This window comes from Lynx canadensis, chromosome C2, assembly GCF_007474595.2.
Source record: "Lynx canadensis isolate LIC74 chromosome C2, mLynCan4.pri.v2, whole genome shotgun sequence".
NCBI lineage: Eukaryota > Metazoa > Chordata > Mammalia > Carnivora > Felidae > Lynx > Lynx canadensis.
Window position 1 is genome coordinate 25,823,804 of NC_044311.2, and position 22,543 is coordinate 25,846,346.

General features: G+C 45.7%; 1 protein-coding gene across 1 annotated transcript in view; it reads right to left on the reverse strand.

The window, feature by feature from the left end:
* Positions 1-10,020: 10,020 nt before the first annotated feature.
* BTD (biotinidase) overlaps positions 10,021-22,543 on the reverse strand; it is a 30,445-nt gene continuing 17,922 nt past the window's right edge. Inside the window, exons 3-5 of the mRNA XM_030329007.1 lie at positions 17,679-17,943; positions 12,459-12,608; positions 10,021-11,479 (exon numbers count right to left, since the gene is read on the reverse strand). Of these exons, the coding sequence (XP_030184867.1) occupies positions 10,307-11,479; positions 12,459-12,608; positions 17,679-17,943 (1,588 nt within the window). The 3' untranslated portion in view covers positions 10,021-10,306. The remainder of the gene's footprint in view (positions 11,480-12,458; positions 12,609-17,678; positions 17,944-22,543) is intronic.

A 22,543-nucleotide genomic window follows, 5' to 3' on the forward strand; every position in this document is an offset into this window, starting at 1 on the left:
CACACTACATTCATGGAGGCAGTTATGAAGTCCTGCCCAGGGTCAAGGGAAGGAGCATAGATCTCATGATGGGGAATGGCAAAGTTTTGGAGGAACAAGCAGCACTGGAAATGTTGCAGCCATTTTTGGAAAATAAATTACCACAATATGCTTTACTGATTTCTTTTGGGGTGTGTGTGTGTGTGTGTGTGTGTGCGCGCGCACATGAGTAAATCCCATGTTTAAATGAGCCGTAGGTGGTAAGCTCTCTCTAAAGGTAATAGTCTTTTCTTATGTGTTTACAAACTGTACAATTTCTAACACAGTATTTTATGTGCAGCTAACACTTAATTTTCACACCTGATTTTATAAGCTGCAAGATATTCATAATTGAGTCAATAATTTTTAAAGACTTAGAATCCCCAAATATATCTTATCTTAAAATCACACTGTACATAATTTTATCTTTATTTGATTATTCAGGAATCATTTTAGGAACCCTACAATTCTTTGAGATCAATAGATACCACGTTCAACATTCCAGTACTCAGAGAAAATGTAAATGCTGACCATTTACAGGTTCTGTAGGAATATTTAGAGTGTGGAAATGAGAAAGGCAGTGTCTTTACTTTCAGTGTAGTAGTATCTTTAGTTATCACATCAGGACCCTATGGCAATAAACTCGGGACTCTTAAGATAAACTACAAAACAAGTCTTGAAGTTAAAGGGCACAGCATCAAGAATTTCATTCTGCCAAATCAGGTGGTAATATATCAGAAATTTTAAACACTGAAAGTATTGATAAAACCAATCATCTGACTTGCATGGAAGGTTTAGTACAGGCATATCCAGTAAGCATAAAAACAAGCAACCATCTTATATATTTTATTCAAAATGTTGAAGCACCAGATTAAAAGATTTCAAAAACATTCCATGCCGGTTTTCTTCCATTGGAACTGAATAAAGGGATCATACTGAAAATATCTGCAGATTGGGGCTCCTGAATGGCTCAGTTGGTTAAGCGTCCAACTTTGGCTCAGGTCATGATCTCGCAGTTTGTGAATTCAAGCCCCACATCGGGCTCTGTGCTGGAGCCTGGTTTGGGTTCTGTGTCTCCCTCATTCTCTTCCCCTCCCCCACTCACACTCTGTCTCTCTCTGTTTCTCAAAAGTGAATAAACGTTAAAAATTTTTTTTTTAGGGGCGCCTGGGTGGCGCAGTCGGTTAAGCGTCCGACTTCAGCCAGGTCACGATCTCGCGGTCCGTGAGTTCGAGCCCCGCATCAGGCTCTGGGCTGATGGCTCGGAGCCTGGAGCCTGTTTCCGATTCTGTGTCTCCCTCTCTCTCTGCCCCTCCCCGTTCATGCTCTGTCTCTCTCTGTCCCAAAAATAAAAAAAAAAAACAAAAAAAACAAAAAAAAACAAAAAAAAACTTTAAAAAAAAAAATTTTTTTTTTTAAATTTTTTTTTTCAACGTTTATTTATTTTGGGGACAGAGAGAGACAGAGCATGAACGGGGGAGGGGCAGAGAGAGAGGGAGACACAGAATTGGAAACAGGCTCCAGGCTCTGAGCCATCAGCCCAGAGCCTGACGCGGGGCTCGAACTCAAGGACCGCGAGATCGTGACCTGGCTGAAGTCGGACGCTTAACCGACTGCGCTACCCAGGCGCCCCTAAACGTTAAAAATTTTTAAAAAATATCTGCAGATAGTTTCCATAAGATTTCTGCATTCCCATGAAGCCTTTTGTGAACTTTCAAAGTTACACACAACCTGATGCAAGGCAATTCCTTAACTATAGATCATATTTTCCCCACACTGATTTGTCTTTGATCAAAGAAAAGTAGAGTAATGTATTTGGGTGACAAAAAAAGTCCCACAGAAAGGGGAATAATGGGTTGAAAACTAGCATGAGGATAGGAGAGAAGAGTGTTCTGAACTGGTCATTTGGAAACTAGCTATGCCTCGGTCCTGGGGTGGGGATTCCAGGCTCTAGCTCTGATGCTAGGATACTGGTTTAGCCTTGGGCAAAGCACTTCCCATCCAAGCCTCAGTTGTCTCTCCTTTAAAATGGACACACTTGCCCCTTTCAGAGAACTGATATGGGGAGCTGATTACTAAGGCGTGCACACATGCTTTGAAAAATGCACAGCACTGGAGTAACGGTCTCACACTTGATTAGGATCACCTGAAAGCTTATTAAACACAGATTGATGGGACTTGTCCCCAGAGCCCAAGAATTTGTGTTCCTAACAAGTTCCCAGGTGACGCTAGTGCTGCTGGGTTGGGACCACCCTTTGAGAACCACTGTCTGTATGATGCCAGGCTGGGGGGACGGGGCGGGTGCGGGGAGGGGGGCGGAGGGTTAGGTAATTCTGGAGACAGGAAGATTTTCCTGGCCACTCTCAGAATGCCTCTTCTAGAACTTCCAATTTCAAAGCAGCCAACATCTGCTCATTGTGGGCCCCTCTTTGTGGTTTTCTCCCTCCATTTGAGAATATTGCCCAGGTACACTTCACTCTTAAAAACCATGAGAAAAGAAAGGTTATTTCTGAGCTAGTCCAGCAGATAATAACTACTAGTAGCACTTGTATCATATATAGTGGGAGAGAGACCTGTAAAGGGGCAGTAGTCAGGACAGCTGGAAGATGGAGCATCAGATGCATTGGAATTTTGGCAGGGGATTGAGGTGCTGTCAGGAAGATTACTGCATTCATTATCGTTGCGTAAAAAATTACCCCCAAACTTAGAGGCTTAAAACAACATTTTTTTTAATTTTCTTTTTTTTTAATTTTTTAAAATGTTTTTATTTATTTTTGAGGCAGAGAGAGACAGAACATGAACAGGGAAGGGGCAGAGAGAGAGGGAGACATAGAATCTGAAGCAGGCTCCAGGCTCTGAGCTGTCAGCACAGAGCCTGACACGGGGCTCGAACTCACAGACTCTGAGATCATGACCTGAGCCAAAGTCGGATGCTCAACCGACTGAGCCACCTAGGCGCCCCTAATTTTCTTTCTTTTTTTTTTTTTTTTTTTTTTTATTTTTTTTTTTTTAACGTTTATTTATTTTTGGGACAGAGAGAGACAGAGCATGAACGGGGGAGGGGCAGAGAGAGAGGGAAACACAGAATCGGAAACAGGCTCCAGGCTCTGAGCCATCAGCCCAGAGCCTGACGCGGGGCTCGAACTCAAGGACCGTGAGATCGTGACCTGGCTGAAGTCGGACGCTTAACCGACTGCGCCACCCAGGCGCCCCTAATTTTCTTTCTTTTTAATGTTTATTTATTTTTGAGAGAGAGAGAGAAAGAGAGCATGAGTGGGGGAAGGGCAGAGAGAGAGAGGGAGACACAGAATCTGAAGCAGGCTCCAGGCTCTGAGCTGTTAGCACAGAGCCTGACCCGAGGCTCAAACTCACGAGCTGTGAGATATGACCTGAGCTGAAGTCAGATGCTTAGCTGACTGAGCCACCCAGGTACGCCTAAAACAACAAACATTTATCTGAAGGTTTCTGAGGGTTAGCAATTCGAGAGTGGCGTAGCTAGGTTGTTTTGGCTGAGAGTCTCTCAGAAAGTTGTAGTCAAGACATTGGCCAGGGTGGCAGTTATCTAAAGGCTGGACTGGGGCTAGAGGATCCACTTGCAACATAGCTCACTTATGGGGCTAGCGACAGGAGGCTTCAGTTTCTTGCTAAATGGGCCTTTCCATAAGGCTCCGTGAGACATGGTAGCTCGCTTTCCCCCGAGCAAGTGATCCAACATGGAAGGTAGGCAACCAAGACAGAAGCCACAGGATCTTTGATATCTAATCTCAGAAAATAACAGGACATTGTGTCTGCCATGTTCTAGTGGTCACATAGAACAACCATGGAACAATGTGGGAAGGCACCACACAAGAGTGTCCATAGGGATCAGTGGGAGCTATGTTAAGACTGGCTACCATGGTTATGCTCATTAAGAAACCTGTTTGTCCACAGGGCTGTCTCTTCCCTGACTCCCTCTCTCAAATGAACTTGTTCATAAGCTCCCAGAATGTGTTGGGAGCATCATGTGCTGCAGTTTCCTCCCTACACACTCCCCCCTTCTCCATCCTGTTGTGTGACCGTAGCACTGACTTCTGCAGACAGCACCAGCTGCACTTTCTTGTTCTCTGCCTTGCTGTTGGGTCCAACCAATAGGAAGCAGCAGCAGGTGATGAAAGGGTAGCAGAAGAGAGAAAAGACATGGTACTTCTTGGCTGGCCTCCTTCTGTGTAAGATCACTGTAGTCTGCCTGGATCTCCCTTCTTTTTTTTTTTTTTTTTTTTTTTTTATGATATTTATTGACAAATTGGTTTCCATACAACACCCAGTGCTCATCCCAAAAGGTGCCCTCCTCAATACCCATCACCCACCCTCCCCTCCCTCCCACCCCCCATCAACCCTCAGTTTGTTCTCAGTTTTTAACAGTCTCTTATGCTTTGGCTCTCTCCCACTCTAACCTCTTTTTTTTTTTTTTCCTTCCCCTCCCCCATGGGTTCCTGTTAAGTTTCTCAGGATCCACCCTTCTAAAGGCTGCAGCTCCTGCCGGGCTGCTCTCTCCATACAGCTTCCTTCCCTCCCCTGATTCTGTAACCACTTGAGCCCTTCATACCTTCAGGCCTGGGAGGCTAATGGCTCCTGCTATTGCTAGCCCCTGAATATTGGACTGCCCTTTGCAGGCTTCCCTATAACCCCTGCCCACACCTGTGTAAATTGCTCTGTTATTACTCCTCTGTGTTAATGGGGTGTGCAGTCTCCTTCCTGCTATGACCCTGACTGCAACAGCATGTAACTAGTGTCAGAGAGAAATTTATGCTCAGAGGAAGCAGGCCTGGTGGACATCTACTGTTTCTGCCCAAGCATATCCCACCCACCACCCTGCCTCAGCGTTCCTTTGGGGATCCAGCCCTGCCCACTTCCTGTGTCTTGTCAGAGCCATGCCCATGATCCCTCACTCTCCAGGTGGGCCTGGGATTCGCTGCTGGCCAACAGGCCAATAAGAATATCATGGCCCTCTGAACAGTGATTGGGCATGTGGCCCAAGGCAGGGCCAGGAAGGCTCAGTTCTGGGACTTTGTGAAAAGAGAAGCTCTTTCCTTAGGGGTTGCTAAAGCATCAGATGACGCCTCAGGCTGTGGTGGCCATTATCATTACCACTATATGGGGAGTCTGTCTGGGAAGGAAGCTGATAAAGAACGCCAAGTACAGACATACTACATACACCCATACACACACAAATGCTGTTCACAGACTGTTTCAGCTCCTGAATCCAGCCATGCCTGAAGAGATCTACTCTGTAGACTCTTAACTTATTTATTAACTTATTAACATAAGTTAATAAATGATAATTTTTGCTCAAACCAAAAAAAAAAAAAAGTGCGTGAAAGAGTTACACATACATGACTCCTAGCAGCTCATTGATCTATTGGTAATTTTATTTTTAACCGTTTGTTAGATTTTTACTTCAATGCTAGAAAACTTTCAAAAGAGAAAAAAATTGTTGTTCTTTTGTTGTTTCAGCCTGTCTAAACGAAATAAGCATGCTTGGTGACTGCTCAGTCATTCATTCATTCACTCATTCATTCAGCAACCATGTATTGAGCCCAGATTTTAAAAACCACAGAGGGGTGCCAGGAGCCATACACACAAAGATTAGTAGCACATGGACTGTGTTCTCAGATGGCATCTCCATAGTCACGGTGAAGAAGATGCAGATTCCAGCACCAGCTCTAATCAGCACATGGGCAGTTCACTAGCATCTCTGTCTTATCTGCAAGATGGCCATATCAAGCCTTCTTTAAGGCTCATGGAGAAAGTTAAGGGAGCCATTTATGTGCCACATCCAGCACAAAGCTGTCACTCACTACAGGGCAGATACTCTCGGCGCAGCTCACATCCTGGCAGAGAAGACCTGGGGATAAGTATTATGGCCCGATGGGGAAGGGCTCTGGGAACAGGAAAAGTCAATTCGGTGGAAGAAGATTCACAAAGTGCTTGTCATGGAGTGGACCTTCAAGGATGGAGGAGTTTCCCCATCAAAAGAGGCATTTTAGCAAAGACAACATTGCTAAGGCCATGTTGTGCTCAGCATATCAGGGAATTGAGAGAATTTGGCCATGGCGGGATCAGGGAGCTGGATTCATAGTGCGGGGTCAGCGTGGGGCTCAGCACAGGCAGGGGGCAGGTTGTGTAGGGTATGAACTTCAGGGAGGCGAGGAAAAAGAGAAGCAGGATTTGGACTGAGGGGTTTGGTAACCAGCTCCAAGATGGTGCCCAGTATCCTCACCTCCTGGCCTGTGTCCTGTCCCCTCCTTCAATGAGCAAGGCTGATCTGGGTAAGCCAAGAAGATAGTATGGAATGATAAAGTGTGACTTCTGAGCGTGGGTCATAATAGACACTGTGGCTTCTACCTTGGTCTCCCTTGGATCACTTGCTCCATGGGAAGCCAGCTGCCACTTTGGACAGCCAAACAGCCCTACAGGAAGGACCCTGTGTTGAGCAACTGAGCCTCCTGCCAGCAGCCAGCCATGTGGCTGCACCAAACTGATGGGTAGTAGTTTTCTAGAGCTGCCATAAAAAAGTACCACCAAATGGGTCGTTTAAAACATAGAAATTTACTACCTCATAGTTCTGGAGGCTAAAAGTCCAATATCAAGGTGTTAGCGGGGCCATGCTCCTCCTGAGACCTGTAGGGGAGAATCCTTCCTTGACTCCGCTAGCTTCTGATGTTTCTCAGTAATCCTTGGTGTTCCTTGTCTCATGGATGCATCCCTCCACTATGCCTCTGTTGTCACATGGCTGTCTTCTCCCTGTGTGTCTAAATCTTCTCCTTTTCTTTTTTTTTTTTTTTAAATTTTTTTTTTAAATTTTTTTTTTCAACGTTTATTTATTTTTTGGGACAGAGAGAGACAGAGCATGAACGGGGGAGGGGCAGAGAGAGAGAGGGAGACAGAATCGGAAGCAGGCTCCAGGCTCTGAGCCATCAGCCCAGAGCCTGACGCGGGGCTCGAACTCACGGAGCGTGAGATCGTGACCTGGCTGAAGTCGGACGCTTAACCGACTGCGCCACCCAGGCGCCCCAATCTTCTCCTTTTCTTATAAGGACACGGGTCACATTGGATTAAGGGGCCACCCTATTTAAGTGTGATCTCATCTTAATTAATCACATCTACAAAGACCCTATTTCCAAATAAGATCACATTATGATGTATGGGGGTTAAGACTTCAACGCATCTTTTTGGGGAACACAGTTGTTGATAACGTTCTCCACCTCCAGTGAAGCCTTCAGCTGACCACAGCTCCAGCTCACATCTTGACTGCAGCCTCATGAGACCTTGAGCTAGAACAACCCAGCTAAGCCACTCCCAGATTCCTGACTCATGGAAACTGCGTGAGTTAATCATGTTCACGATTGCTTTAAGCCACTAAGATTTGTTATGTGGGAATAGGCAATCAACACAAGGAGGAAGACATGGCAGTAAAAGACCAAAGGCCTCCACAGCAATCCTACTCAACAGATCTTCATGTCATATCAGCATTTATTTTAAATCAGAGCCTTTTTATGCAACATGTCATACTGCTAAAACTTTTTTTAAAAAGTTTTGCCCTATGTACATTCACTTTGTTGAGAAACCATTTGTTCATCTAGTGGGTGATTGGGTGTTTGAGCAGTTCTGAGTTTCACTGGGAATCCATGCAGCTGACTCAGATTTTCCCTCTCTGGGCAGAGCTCCGGTGCCAGGCTGGCTGGCTGGTCTGGGGTCAGGTGCATACTCCCGGTTCAATGCGTGATGGCCAGGGGATGGGGCCACAAGGTACAGAGCAGGGCCACCTGTGGGTAAGGGGTGGTCCGGGTGGGTTTCCCTCAGCAGGGCCATGGGCAGGTTGTCTCTCCCTGCAGGAGGGGGCGGTGGGCACCAGCATTGACAGTCTGTGATCAGGCTGTGGATTTTGCCTTCTCTAGGAACAGGCCTTTTTAAGTCCAGTGTGAACACAGCTCATTGTGCCTCTCACTTCCTCTGTGAGGAAAGCCACAGACAGGCACAGCTGCACCTACATGAGAAACCACATGGACCAACTGACTTCCCCCAAGTCAGATTTGACCAAAAATACATTTGATTTCCTGCCTCTATGTTATGGTCAAGATTACCATTTGTTTCCTTGAATTTCAGGATTACAGTTGACAAAAGCATGTCACAACCATTAGTCATAGGTGTTTTTTTTTTTTTTCCTGAAAATGATTCATTTTACTCATTTTCCCATCCTCCTCTTTGTTCTGCCAGCTGGCAGCTACTTCTTTTTATTATAAAAATAATTTTGTGTTACCCCCATCATTTATATCTTCCCTCATTTCTACTTCATAAACAATTGGTTCTAACTTGTCAATAGAAAGTAACTCAGGGAAAGTTCTAGGTGCTCTGTTCAGAAGGGCAGAATGTGTATCCAGCAGGTGCTTCATAAGTGCTTACTGGGTGGAGTAGTTCCACCAAGTCTGTATTTAGGTCTACTGTCTCTGTACGTCTCTTTCTCAGGCTGACTTGAAAACTCTTGGCATGAAGCAACAATATGCATTTTTAAGATGATTTCTATTTCCCTGGTGTTTGGGGCAGGGAGCTAAGTGGGTGGCAGACAGCCACATCCGGAGAGACAAGCTCACTCCTCCTGGCAGGTCCTGCACTGGGGACAGCAGGCAGGCTCTGCCATTGGTGGGAGGGGTCCTGCTCCCATTCCAGGAGGACTTCCCAGGCCTTCCTCAGGAATTCTGAGTTCTTCCTGCTTATTCCCTAAAGATGTGACTCACTCCAAACCTTTGCGAGTGAGCAGTGAGTCAGCGGGGGTTTTGCTTTTTTGGATCATTCCCACATGGATTATTCAACGCACATTATATGAATGAGAAGACCACGGCGTGACAGGGTTTAAATAAGTTGTCCAAGGTCTATGCAGTGAAGAGTAAGCCGTGAGGCCAAGGATGTGAGCCTGGACAGTCTTGAGACCAGGGTCTGTACTCTTTATTCTGCCTAAAAGCCAGAAAAGGGGTCTAGAAGGCTATGCTGCAAGGGAATGGGGAAGGAATCCCATTTTTTACTTTGTATAATTATATATATGCACACACTGCTTTAAAAAACCTAAAAAAACTAAACAGCCACACCATGGAAGAGGCAAATCACAGAAGGCTAATTATCCATCTTCTTAAAAATTATTCATTTTCCTACTTAAAAATTATCTGAGTTACTAGGCATTGAGTCAAAATGACTTTGAAATGTTGGCTACAAATAATACAGAAATTAGTGGCCTAAAAATGTCTTCCCTCACTGATTACGTTGGTTCTGCATCTGGAACTCCTATTGTGGGAGGGCCTTGCTCTGCACCTGGTGGGCTTTCCAAAAACACCTGTTGTGTGATCAGATTAATGAGTGACTACAGAGGGCCAACCTCCATGGCAGCTCTTGCAACTTTTCTTCAAGAGGCGTGATGCCTCTCTCAAAGGGTAGGCCCTCTGGGGACTGTTCATGGAATCATGCCTGCATCGTTCCATCCTGCGCAGTTGGGCAACTGGAAGGCTCTTGCCCAAAGTTAGCATGATTTATTTAGGTCCCTGGAATCCCTGGATGAGACATGTTGTGCAGAAAGAATCCTCTTACTCATACTTTCCCTCTGCTGCCCCTCTCTTCAGCACTTGTTTCCAGCCTCTCTTTCTCTCTGAGGCACTGCACTCTTTTCCAGTTATTATGAGCCCTGCCTGACAGATTCCATTTACTGATGGAAAGGCATTTGGGAGAGAAACTTCCCTTCTATTTTTAAAAGCTGCTTTAAGATACACATTTCTGATGTTGCTGGTGGCTCTGGCATTACCATTTCATCTGGATAGAATTCTGTTCATCCAGAATGGAAAAGGACCCACGCAGCCATTTCTAAAACAGGTTTTGCTCTGAGAGTTTGTTTCTTACGTTAGAAGGTGAGGCTTGTGAGATACTTGTATGTCCTGGGTCTCACTTCATGAACAATAAAAACACACACGAAACCCACTGTTTTGTGGATGTGTAAAATATAAACTGGCATTTTTATTTTAGCTCTTAAAACCAATTGTATAATGAGAGGTTTGCTGGAGGAAGATATGGCTTGAAAAAGAGAAACGGGAGCAGGGAATACCAGAAAAGACTCGATAATCCACGTCAAAGAGGAAAAGACAATGGGGGAAGGTGCCTCTCCTACCTCATCCCACAGCTCCCACAACGGGCTGTGGGGCAGAGAGGTGGTCCCAGTGCTTGTGAGCTGTGGTCTGGACAAGTGCAGGGCTGCCCACCCCACAATGCCCTAGTCCCTCTCATACAGCCGCCCGTAGAGAGCTGCCGTCACCAGGCCAGAGGACAGTCCGCTCTTGCTCAGGAAGGAGTAGTCATTCTCCCAGCCAAGCTGATCAGGGGTTTCCAGGGACATCCCTGAGGTAAGAAGCAGAGGAAAGATATAGGAAGTACTGAAGTTCCCCCATAGGTGGAACTCAAATATCCCTGTGGCTTCTGTGATCTCCTGCCCACAGGTGTTAAAGCCAAGACCCCCACACTTGACCAGGGCACAAACTTGAACATAGTAAGTGCCGTGCACAGTGTGAAGACCGTCAAAGACCCCCAGGGCATACAGCTCTTTGGACAAAGTGGGCCGCTGGTAAAGCAAGTAACAGCAGAGGCCGTTTGCACAGACGCGGAGGTAGCCTTCCTTTCCCCACACAGGGACCAGGGTGAAATTGTCATACATCATCTCCGAATGAAACACAGGAGGAGTGTTCATGTTCCACTTGGTGGCTCCATCACAATGGACTTCCTGAGCATCCTTTTCACAGTATGGATCACCTGCCAAGATTTCTAAAAACTTACTACGAGATGGGTTCATTTTACCTGTGGCATTCTCTGGACCAATGAGACCCAGTGGATTTCTGGCTACCTGTGCAATTATAAGATGACCAGTGGCGTTTTCCATGTCATGGTGCCAAAAGGACTTCCGAGGGCTATGTATGCCACTTCCGGTCATCCCCAGAGATGGGTGGTGGATGTTGGCAGCCAGCAGGTTGATACCAAAGGCAATGGCAAAAGCTCTCTGAATCTGAATGGCTGCCAAGAGTGGGAGCTGGTTCATCCAGGCAGTAGGATATACGACGTGCTTCACCTCAGAGTCTCTGAGGAGTCTAATGGCAGGGTCAAAAAACAATATATCAAAGCAGGTGAAGATGCCAAATTTGCCAGCAAAAGGGGTATCAAAGATGATGTGATCCACTTTGAGAGGGGTATCAAAAGCTGCCTCAAAGTAGAGGTTGTGTTTGCGATAGCGGTCAACAAGGGTTCCGTTGTTGCTGAACACGACATTTGTGTTAAACTGGTATCTTCCATCATGTGGGCACCCCGGGTCATTGTTATGGCAAGGCTGCTTGGTCCCAAGATTGGCCACCAGGAACATATTGCCCTTGATGGCCATGCAACTCAGGCGCTGGAGGACCTAAAGGGAAAAAAAGGCATAAGTAAATGAATTTTTAAAATCCTGCCATTTGCCTTATAATTTTAAAATAGAAAAGTACCTGTATTGTGTCTATAATATGTAAACAGCTATCATAAATCAGTAAAGAAAAAACACTACTGGAAGAGTGCACAGGATATGAACAAGTGATTCACAGCACAAATACAAATGGCCAATGGACATCTGAGAAGATACTCAACCTCATTAGTAATGAGGAAACACAAATGAAAATAATGAGATCTCATTCTGCACCTTCGTAAGATTGCCAAAATTCAAGATATTATTCCGTCTTGCATTGACCAAAGGTGAGGAAACAGGCACTCAAGACTATCACGAGGGATGTAAAATGAAATGAAGGTCTTTGAAAAGGGAAATTTGGTAGTCTTTAAAATAATTCAAAATGTGCATATCCTTTCGCTGAGAAATTCCATTTCTAGGAATCTTACCTTACAGAAAAACTTGGACATATTTATGAAGATATATGTACAAGGATATTGACTGAAACATTATAATAGCAAGGGTTTTACAAAAGCATATAGCATGCTAATAAAGAGGATGTCAATAACTATGAAATGAATAGAAAAGAATATAGCTGGATGCACATCAAAGTGTTGATGGCAGTTTCTCTAGGAAGAGAAGGAGGGTAATTGGTGGGGTGTGTGAAGATGGGACTTTAATTTTTTTACTTCTGATTCGTTTGTTTTCTAAGTATATATTCTTGTATGTCCCGTGTAATTAATAAATAGAATGATCCAGAGATGAGTAAATGCCCCGTAATACCAGACACTCTTTAACTGATGGAATATGTGGCACAGGGAGTTTGGGGAGCTCAGATTTCATTTTTAGGAACCTAGGGTCTCCTTTCGGTCTCATTTAACCTGTCTTGGCTGTTGGCCCCTGGCTTGGTTCATCTCTGCATGCCTTCAGTCTACGGAGGAGGAAGGCTGGGACCCTCCCTTACCTCTGTATCATTGAATCGGTGGGGCTCCAGGCAAGGATTCCACCTGACCAACTGGGGAGACGGCATGAAGTCCAAAAATGGGTAAACAGATGTTCTTGTAAAGTTGAATCCATGAATGCCATCTTCTGGAAACACTATAATCTGTACACCCTGTAGGTCAAACACATCAAAGTATGGTATATTATCCGATAACAGGAAACACCCCTTCTTTCACTTGTCCATTCTTTCATTCACTCGTCGGACAGCCATCAGGTAGTTGTACTGTGCCAGGAACCAGAGGTTCTAAGATGGTGGCTGGACTCTCATCAGGGATCTTGGTCTTGGGGAAACTGTCTCACTTGGCCTCATTGTCAGGTAACAAAGACAGATGGATTTAGAAACAACCATTGGCCATACCTCATGTTAGGGAAGGAGGGAATGAGTGAGATTGGAGCAGAAAGCAGGAGTTTGCCAAGCAGACAATCAGGAGAGGTTTGGAGTTCCTGGTGGTGGCACAGTACAAAGGCCTTGAATACTGGGCTTGTTAACAGATGGGGTGTCTCCAATCCAGTGGTTTCCACTCATTGTGCATCTAAATCAGACGGGGAGCTCCTGAAAAAACACTTGGTTTAGGGGTGATGCTGGGGCCCACTCCTAAAAAGTCTGCTTCACTGGGCTGGTGGGTAAAATTCAAGTGTGTTCATTTTAGAAATAAGGACTTTCTCTAACTTGAAGTTCTCCAACTGGGAATTAGGAGGCCCTTTTCCGAATCCTAACCACTCCCCAGGCTTTGTCCCACACCTGGAGACAACCTAGGTTTCCTGACTGATAGCCTGGGGCTCCCTGTGATGTTCACATTAACCGAATGAAATCCAAACAAACGGGGCACCCTCAGCTCCCAGCATCAGGGCCTCATTCTCCTGCTGCTCTCCACTTACACGGCTTAAAATGCGAAGCCTGGAACATTGCTCCAGAGTGAAAGGTGGAGGAGGAAGGCAGAGAAGGTATGAATAATCTAAAATAAGAGGCAATTTGAGTCACTTATTTCTGGAATGCACTGCAAACTCTTTATAATATTTTATTCTGGCTAAAAAAGCTTCGAAAGTGTAACTGTAGAAAACTTGGAGAACAGATAATATTAATATTAGTTTAGTTAATATCTTGGCTATTTTTATTTTGTCTGTGTGTGTGTATATAATTGCGATAATGATAAATACATGGTGTTTCGGGAGCACCTAGGTGACGCAGCTGGTAAAGCATCAGACTCATGATCTCAGCTCAGGGTCATGAGTGCAAGCCCCACGCTGGGCTCCGCTGAGCATGGAGCCTACTTTTAAAGAAAATTTTAAATAAATACATAAATAGTTTTCCATCTTGACTTTCCTCACTACATACAGCATCAAGACTACCAAGATACTTTCAAAAATACCATTTGCAATGGCCACATTATATTTAAGAGAACACCATAATTCATCTTTTATCAGCGGACATCTGAATTGTTCCCAACTTTTGGTGACCATCTGCATACAGGGTGCTCAAAACACTTAATGAGTATTATACACAAGTGTTTAGGTGTCTGATGATTTCTTCAGAATGAAGTCTTGTAAGTGAAGATACGGGCTCACAGACAGGAAGAGTTTTCAGTTGTTTACATTGCCAAATAGCCCTCCAGAAAGATTATACCAATGTATGCTCCTCCTGGTAGAGTGTTAAGATTGGTCACCTTACAGCACACGGTAAAGCAAAATTATCACAAACTTGGAAATAAAGCAAGATGTTTGCCTTTCTAACATATACTAGGGTGCTATTTAAGAGGCTCACTCAAGGATTATTTAGTGAATGTACTATTGCTAGGCTTTGTTATTTAATATTAGATCACCCCAGACTGCAATTGTATTGCTCTATAGGACATTAGCCAGTTTTGTATACACGAGCAAATTCATTTCAACATTCATTTGACCGATACACACACTCATGTTCCTCCGATGCTCTTTTGAGCCAGGTTTACCATCTGACTGATTTCTTCATTAGATCAGTGAGTTAAATGACAGTTTTGGCACATGTTCATTCTATATTTGTGTAAGAGGTTTTAAAATTTTTTTTACGTTTTTATTTATTTTTGAGAGAGAGAGGCACAGAGTGCAAGCGGGGGAGGGGCAGAGAGAGAGGGAGACACAGAATCTGAAGCAGGCTCCAGGCTTTCAGCTGTCAGCACAGAGCCCGACACAAGGCTCGAACCCAAAAATGGTGAGATCATGACCCGAGCCAAAGCTGGACGCCCAACCAGCTGAGCCACTCAGGCACCCCAGGAGTCATGTTTTAACTTTTTGAAAATTATACTTGGACAAATGTTTTCCTTTATTAAAAACAAAACTTTCCCCAAGAGTGTTGAATGGTTTCCTATGGACAATACCATTTATGTTATGTATACATATTAGATTAATACTGAAGTTAAATTGCATTTCCTAAATACATATTTTCTAGGAATAAGAAGAGGAACCAACCTGAGCCAGGGTAGAACGCTGGATCTAATGTGACTATCAATCCATCTAGAAAGCAATTAGCATCCCTGATAAATGAGGAGTTTTCGGAGAGACTTCAATGAGGTCAAGAACTCCTGAGGAATTAAGGTTGCCAACCCAGTTGATGGACCAGCTAATATCTTTAAGTTGGAGTCCTTTTCTTCCCTATAAATATCTCTACCAAGAGAGAAATACTTCAGTTGGCTAGTTCAGGAACCCTTGCCTTCCAGCAAGTTTGATCTAAAATTCTGACACATGCTTGGCATCAATTTGTCATAGAAGTTGCTTGAACGCATAAAACCATGCAGGGAAGCCGAGAGATCTGTAAGCACTAAGAAATGATCAGATAAACAATCTGTTCTCTTGGACCACAAACAGAGAAGGAATGATGACTTGCAGGCAGCATGGGCTCAACAAAAACATGTTACAGGTTTCCTTTGGGGGCAGGTTATTGGAAGGCAGGGGAATACCACCGTCACAGTCTCCGGAGTTCAGCATGGCCTCTGCCCAACCTCTTAGAATGGTCTTGTGGACAGGATGGAGAAGCGAGGGATGGCTCGCATTTCAGCACCATGCAAGCAAACACCTCTGTGCACAGAATGGTCTCGAGTGGATCTGTGTCATCAGGAGGTCTAAGGGCACAGCCTGGGATTTTTTTACACTGACTTCAGCGTAAACATAAATGAGGTGTGTATCAAATGTGTGAATGACGTGAAGGTAACTGATATGCAGGATGTCAGTAAAGATCCCCAAATAGCCGAACAGGCTGGAATGATGAGATGTAACAGCATAAATGTGAAGTCGTGTGTTCAGGTTAAAGAAGTTAACCTTGTAAGTACCGGGTGGCAAGAGTGGCACGTGTGTCTGTGTGTGGGAAGAAGACTCGGGAGTGTGAGTTGGCAGCAAATGCCTTATGAATCCACAGTGAGATGTGGCTGCCAACAGCTTTCTGGGGACAAAGTCTCGAATGAGAACGGTGCTACATCTCCTCCACTCTGCCCTTGAATACGGAGACTTTCCTACGGCTCTGGGCACAGAGATCATCTGGGAAATCTTTGTAAAAGGGACATACAGCCTGGAGAAGAGATGCTGGGTTTGGGGGGGGGGGGGGGGCATGACGGCTGTCCTCCTGTGGAAGACAACCCGCCATGGTCAGTTCCTCGGTCTGTTCTGTTTAGCTAAGAGGACAGAACGGGTGGCAGTTGCCGGGAGGCAAACTGTTGTTCACTGAAAGGCAAACCTTGCCAGAAGCTCCCGCGCTCTCATCAGACAGTGCGTTCTGGGCCACAGAAGGTGTTCAAGGAGAGACTGGATGTGGGGCTTTGAACGAGAGAGGAGCATCACCCATCAGAAGAAGCTGGACAAGGTCTTAAACTCTCTTCCAATATTAGCCTTATATATGTGTATATTGTTTTAATTTTTTTAATGTTTATTTTTGAGAGAGACAGAGAGTGAGCAGGGGAGGGGCAGAGAGAGAGGGAGACACAGAGTCTGAAACAGGCTCCAGGCTCCAAGCTGTCAGCACAGAGCCCGATGCAGGGCTTGAACTCCCGAACCTCGAGATCATGACCTGAGCCGAAGTCAGATGCTGAACCTACTAAGCCACCCAGGCGCCCCTATATATATGTATATCTCTAAAAGGTAGCCTATAATTTTATATATGCATATATACACATACACATGTAATGAGGTAGAATTTTAAAATGCAGCAATAGCTAGTGGCCGTCCAGGCAATCCTGAGTACCCTGAACAGAGATAGGAACTATTTTGGAGCAGGACCTGCTGGCCCGAACTGTCCTGCCCTCCAGACTCACCGGCACAGGGAAGTTTTGCTCACGTGGAGTGTACCTCCTGTCAAGGCAGAGCAGGGCTTCCTCACATGACTGGGCTTGGTCACCACACACCAGGTGAAAGTCCAAATTTCCCTTTGGTTATGGGTTTCCCAACAGGGCATTTTGTTATGGTCACGTCTGGCACGGACACTGCCCCTCTGCCCCACCCTTCCTGGCAGAAGTGGGAAATGCAGGCCAAGCAGGAAGCCTTCACAAAGGCTGGCAAAGACCTCCCTCTGTCCACCTCCGTTCTGTCTGGACTGAGGTCTCATACTGTTCATGGTCTGGAACAGAGACGAGAAATGAGCCCCAAATAGACTGAAGGTGGAAAACAGCAGTTCTGTAGATGCTTACTATTTTGAATGCCTCAGAGAGCAGGAGAGACCCTCATGCCTGGAAGTTTCTAGAATTTTCTGCACATCAGAATCCACTGGGGAGCCTTAGAACTCCCAGTGCTCAATCCACACCCCATCTGCCTCTGCGGGTATGGCATACAAGCACCCACTTAGTTTACGACTGGCTGGGCACTCCCTCTGCACGGCCAGTTTTGAGAACCAGGGACTGAGCTCTGGGCTCCTCAGACATGAGGGGAAAAGCAGCACCTGGGGATCTTGCTATGATGTTGATTGATTCAGCAGGTCCGGGCGGGCCCCAGATCCTGCATTTCTCACAGGCTCCAGAGGGCTGCTGATGCCACTGGTCCGTGGACCACTGAGCAGCGAGACCCCAGCCACCTGACTAGTTCAGCTCCACTTTACCAGCTGGACTAATTTTCCAGAAGGGCTGCGGGAGCCATTGACGGAGAGCCAGAGAGCAATTCGCCCTGTTCTGCTAGACAAGCTGGGGGGGGGGGGGGGGGCGCGGGCTAACCCAGGAGTGTTTCTTGCCTTTTGGGCTGCGGTCATTACTTGCTGTTCATAGATGTCGAGGTTCTGGTTCATTAGGTCCAAGGCCTGCTTGCGGCCCACGAGTGCTAGAGGGCTGGGAGTGAAGATTGACTGGTGCTCGTACACAGCAGCCACGTAGTGTTCAGCCTCAGAGTGCTGGGCCACGCGTGGTTCCTCGGTGTGGACTCCCAGGGCAACCACGTAGCAGCCGAAGAGGAAAAGAGCAAGCTGACTGCCGGCTCCAGACATAATGCAGACCATAAATCTGGAACGTAAGGAGGCAAGGGGAAAACAGCTGAATAAAGAATCCTGCCAAGAATGTAACTTTTGCAGCTGTGACTTATTAATCTCAGCAATTAAACCTACCCGCCGTGATACTGCAACTCAAAGATTTGTTTCATGTTCCTAATAAAAGGGTCTGTGTTTCTCTCCAAACACGTAGCAAGCTACGTTTAAAATGGCTCGCTGTGTTAGTCTGGTTTTAGAATGTTTCCAAAACAGACCCGATGTTTGCCATGATTTTCTTCCCCAGCGTTCAGCAAGACGGCATTGTGTCACTACTCGCCTTTCTAGCCACGTACGTACCTAAGTTTTAGGCAAGAATAACTACCATGATTATTTTATATAATTCGGTGGCATATTCCACATCCCACCACCTGCCCTCCACACACACAAACGTGTCAACCATCCACGCCAGCTCTGATTGTTGCGATCCCGATAATACAGCTCGGCTTTCCTAGCTACAAAACTCTGATGGATTAAAATTCTCCCTGCATTTCTTTGGTCAGTAATGAATATAAAGGGTAAGTCCTTCTTAGCACGACATTCTTTATTTGGTGCAGAGAAGCTGCTGACTTCTACTTACGTGCCAGTGTCTACTCTTGGTTATGGATAGGTAAAAAGAGGGCTCCCAATCAAAGCGTTTTGTTTCTCCTCCTTGAATTTGGGAATCATCACCTTCTCAACCTCTGTCTCTGCGATTCCACCACTCGTGCTCAAAAGCATAATCGTTTGGAAATAAAATCCTTTTGCAGTGATAAAATGCAACCGTCTAGAAAATATACGAGGATTTTCTAGAAAACGTAAGAGGATTTTCTAGGACGTACACCCAGCTATGTAGGCCCTACCATAAGCAATTAGAAGTAAATTATGTCACTTACACTGACACTTCTGTGTGCCTTTTTTTCCCAAGACTAGGAGTTTTTATTCCCAATAGTTATGTGTTACCGTGTTAGAGTGAATATTCCAATTCTTCCTTGAAAACCAGCCTGGCCTCCCAGCTGAAGCCCCTCGCCTGACACACAGATTTACCAGGGGGTGTGCCAAGGCCAGGCCACTTGCTCTGTGGAGATGCGCTGGGGCTGACCAAGTGTCCAGGAATCCAGATTAAACATCGAGGTGACAAAGACAAATCAAGGAATCCTACTGCTGCTTTTTAAAAAGACAACGACGCCCTGTCCAAGTCTGACTCATAACTCCTGTGTTTGCATTTTAAAACCAAACTTTCCAGGCTGCAAACTTCCTTTCATTTTTCTCTTAATAGTTCCAGAAACAAAAGTAACCATAAGTATTTTCAGCAGCAGAACAAGGACTCGGGAGGCTCAGTCTGAATCCTTGCAAAACCAAACACTTGTCGGGCCGAGCAGGCCTCATCCCACGGCCTTGTCTCACACACTGTTACTTCCTGTCCCAGGGACTAAGTGCACCATCCAGATACCCAACCCCAGGACTTGTTGCCATTCATCTGGGACCCTGAACGATGTTCTGAGATTAGAACAAGGAGCCTTTGAGCAAGCAGTCATGAGATTCTGAGTAGAAACAAAAGTATAATTGATAAGGTTTCTTATCTGAATTTTGCCTCTGAAGACGAGCACGGGATAATTTTAACGGTCAAAATCTAGTTTCCGCTCCCTCTGGTTTCAGAATGATGATAATGGGGAATGGGTTTGGGGGAGAAACTTTCATCGTCAAAGACACATTCCCGGTATTTCTCAAGCAGTAGATGCTGGCCTCACTCAGAGGTGGGGAAACCGAGGCCGGGGGAGGGGAGAGTTGTGTGAACCCGTGCCCGGTGGAGCCAGCTCAGGAGTTCCTGGGGCCCAGCAAGGTGGTCACGGTATCCCCTTTCTCAACGAAGAGCTGTGTGTCACCCATTTACTTGGGGACAGAGGACATTAGTTTAAGTGTCAGGACTTGCAAAATGGTAAAACAAGAAAACTATGGAACCAGCAACATATTACATTTCTTTCTATTTTGAGAAAGTAAAATGTAGATTATTTACAAAAGGTGCTTGGCAGGAGGGCTGTAAATGGCAATCACTTGTGTGTGAACAAAGGTGGGTGATAATAAGAGGTTAGGCAGATTTCACCAGGTATTCATGCTTGAGAGAAGCAAGCTTAATGAGGTAGGAGAGAATGAGTAATTATGATAAAAATAGGTACCACAGTTTGCCCGTCCCGATGTGTGGTGAAATAGCAGCCGGTTTAACCAAATTTGCAAATGCTGGCTTTCCCTCTTTATTTGGCACTACACAAATGTCTCAAGAAAACCAACAAGGCCCAAGATAGGGACTCTGCAGGGCACAGTGGGTAGGAGAGGGGGGCAGTTTTAATGGGGCAGGACAGCATCCAGATCTGGTTTCCGGTGGTTACCAGGTGCTGGTTCACCACAGAAAGCACAGGTGGGCTGGGGTGTTGGGGCTCCCTGGGAACAAGAAGCTTCCGGAAGTCCTGGGGCTCTTGGAAACCCAGCCATAGATGTAGTTCTAGAGCTGGCCAGGACCCGGACGATAAACAGCCGTGAGTACAGGCGTGTGCTCAGTCTGAAAAGGTACACACACACCCTCTTCCATCGGAGGGCATTTGACAGGCGAGCTAAAACTGCAGGAAGGCCTGACACGAAGGCCCCGTCTGGGTGACTGTGTGCCCCCACACCCTGCTTCATCCACTCAGCTCACCACAACCCTCTGATGTGGGGGCTCGGGCTTACAGGGTGCCCTGAGTCTCACTGCCAGGAAACAGCACAGTGGGGAGGATGCTCCCTTCAGACATCCAAGAGACATCAAACTGTGAGCCAGACGCAGGTATAGGTGTCGGGGGTACAGCCATGAACAAGCCCGGCCCTTCCTCAAGCAGCCCCACTCAGGATGTATGGGGAGACTGACCACAATCAAATAAACACTGAGGATGCCTTACGCGGTATGTGCAAAGGGGAAATAAAGACAGGGAAGGGGGCAGCGAGGGTCTGGCCTGGGTGGGGGACAATTTTAAATAGTATGGTCAGGAAAGGTCTCAGTGAGGTGAGGTCTGCCAAAGGTGAGGGAGGAGGGCATGTGGATGCCTGGGGGAAATGTTCCAGGCAGAGAGGACAGCTAGGTCAACAAGGCCTGAGTGGAAACTTGCTGAGAGGGTTCAAGAAACCAGCAAGGAGAACAGTGGGCTGGAGCCCAGGGCAGAGGAAGACAGCAAAAAGTGAAGTCAGAGAAAAATCACAGGCCCCGTCCCCGGTCTCTCACAATGCCAGGCAGTTGCCCTGTCTGCTTCCATTCTCCCCCTTCTAGAACAGCCCGTGAGATCCGGTTAAAGCCTAAGTCAGTCCTGACACTCCTCTGCTCAAAATCTTCCAATGCCTCCCCACTTCATGCAGAGGAAAAGCCAGAGTCCGTACAGTATGCCAATAGGAATGATCTGGGAGACAGGAAGTTGTTGACGGGGTGGGGAGAGCTTTGCTGGAGTGACATCTCTAAGCAAGCATCCTGACCTTTTAACTGCCCCAGAGAAGCCCCAGCATCTCATTTCATCATGAAAAATGTTCCTCTGACACTAATCCTGGTCAGGAAGGTTCCTGTGGTCTCTGAGAAAAAGAAATCAAAGTCTAAATTACACGGAAAGCTATTTTGTGGAAATTTGGTAACATATCACTCACTGGTTATTTTTACACATGCAAACTTTTTTTTTCCACTCTGCTAAGTGATTCATCTTGATAATTAGCTGTATTTCCTTCCTGGCCATACTAGTACAATAGTATCTTTTGCAATAAAATGAAAGGATTGTTATTAAGGTACTCTTAATAAGATAATTTCAGAGGCAGGTATATACATTTAAAAATGTATATATAGAACTATGGATCATTTTAATAAAAGATCCTGTCATGCCTGCCTTGTCAGGGAGAAGAACAGTCCCATGACTGGGAAAGGAGGCAGGAAAAGTCAGCAAAGGAAATGTCACATCCTGTGGAACAAAGCTGAGAGAGCCGCTAAGTCAGTAAGGAACCAGCACACTATACGTTCCTGTGCATATCTGGCAGGATGCCCCCTAAGTCACTGTAAAGTTCCAGATAGTTTTAAACTTATGAAGTTTATGATATCCTTGCCTGGATTCTTTTACAGAAGGAGAAATAATGTCCAATCTCCACCTAATTTACATAATCTGAATTTAAAGAAATCCCAAAATAGACCTTTTATTTCCTAGAAAGCCGCCTATTTTCTGGTTCCCCCCTCTGCTGATGCTAGTTGTGAGCTCGCCTGGGACTGGCCCCTGGAATAAGATGCCCCACGATGGTTTTAGCTTGGACAGTTTCATGCAAACCTATCCACCGACGACACTTTTGATGTCTCAGTAGGAAATGTCAAGTGTAAATAATACACTTGTGGGTGGCAAGTGATGATGGTGTCAAGATTCAAGGCTGAACTCCAAACAGTGAGTAAATTACCCGGTCCTCTGAATTGAACTGGTAAGTTGCGATTTCATTTTTTTTTTTGAAATTCCACCTATGATCTTAAAAAAAAAAAAAGAGAGTGACATACAGAAGTGTAACTTTGGACCAGGCCTTTGATTAGGGCCTATTTCTGTTCCATTGACTACAGT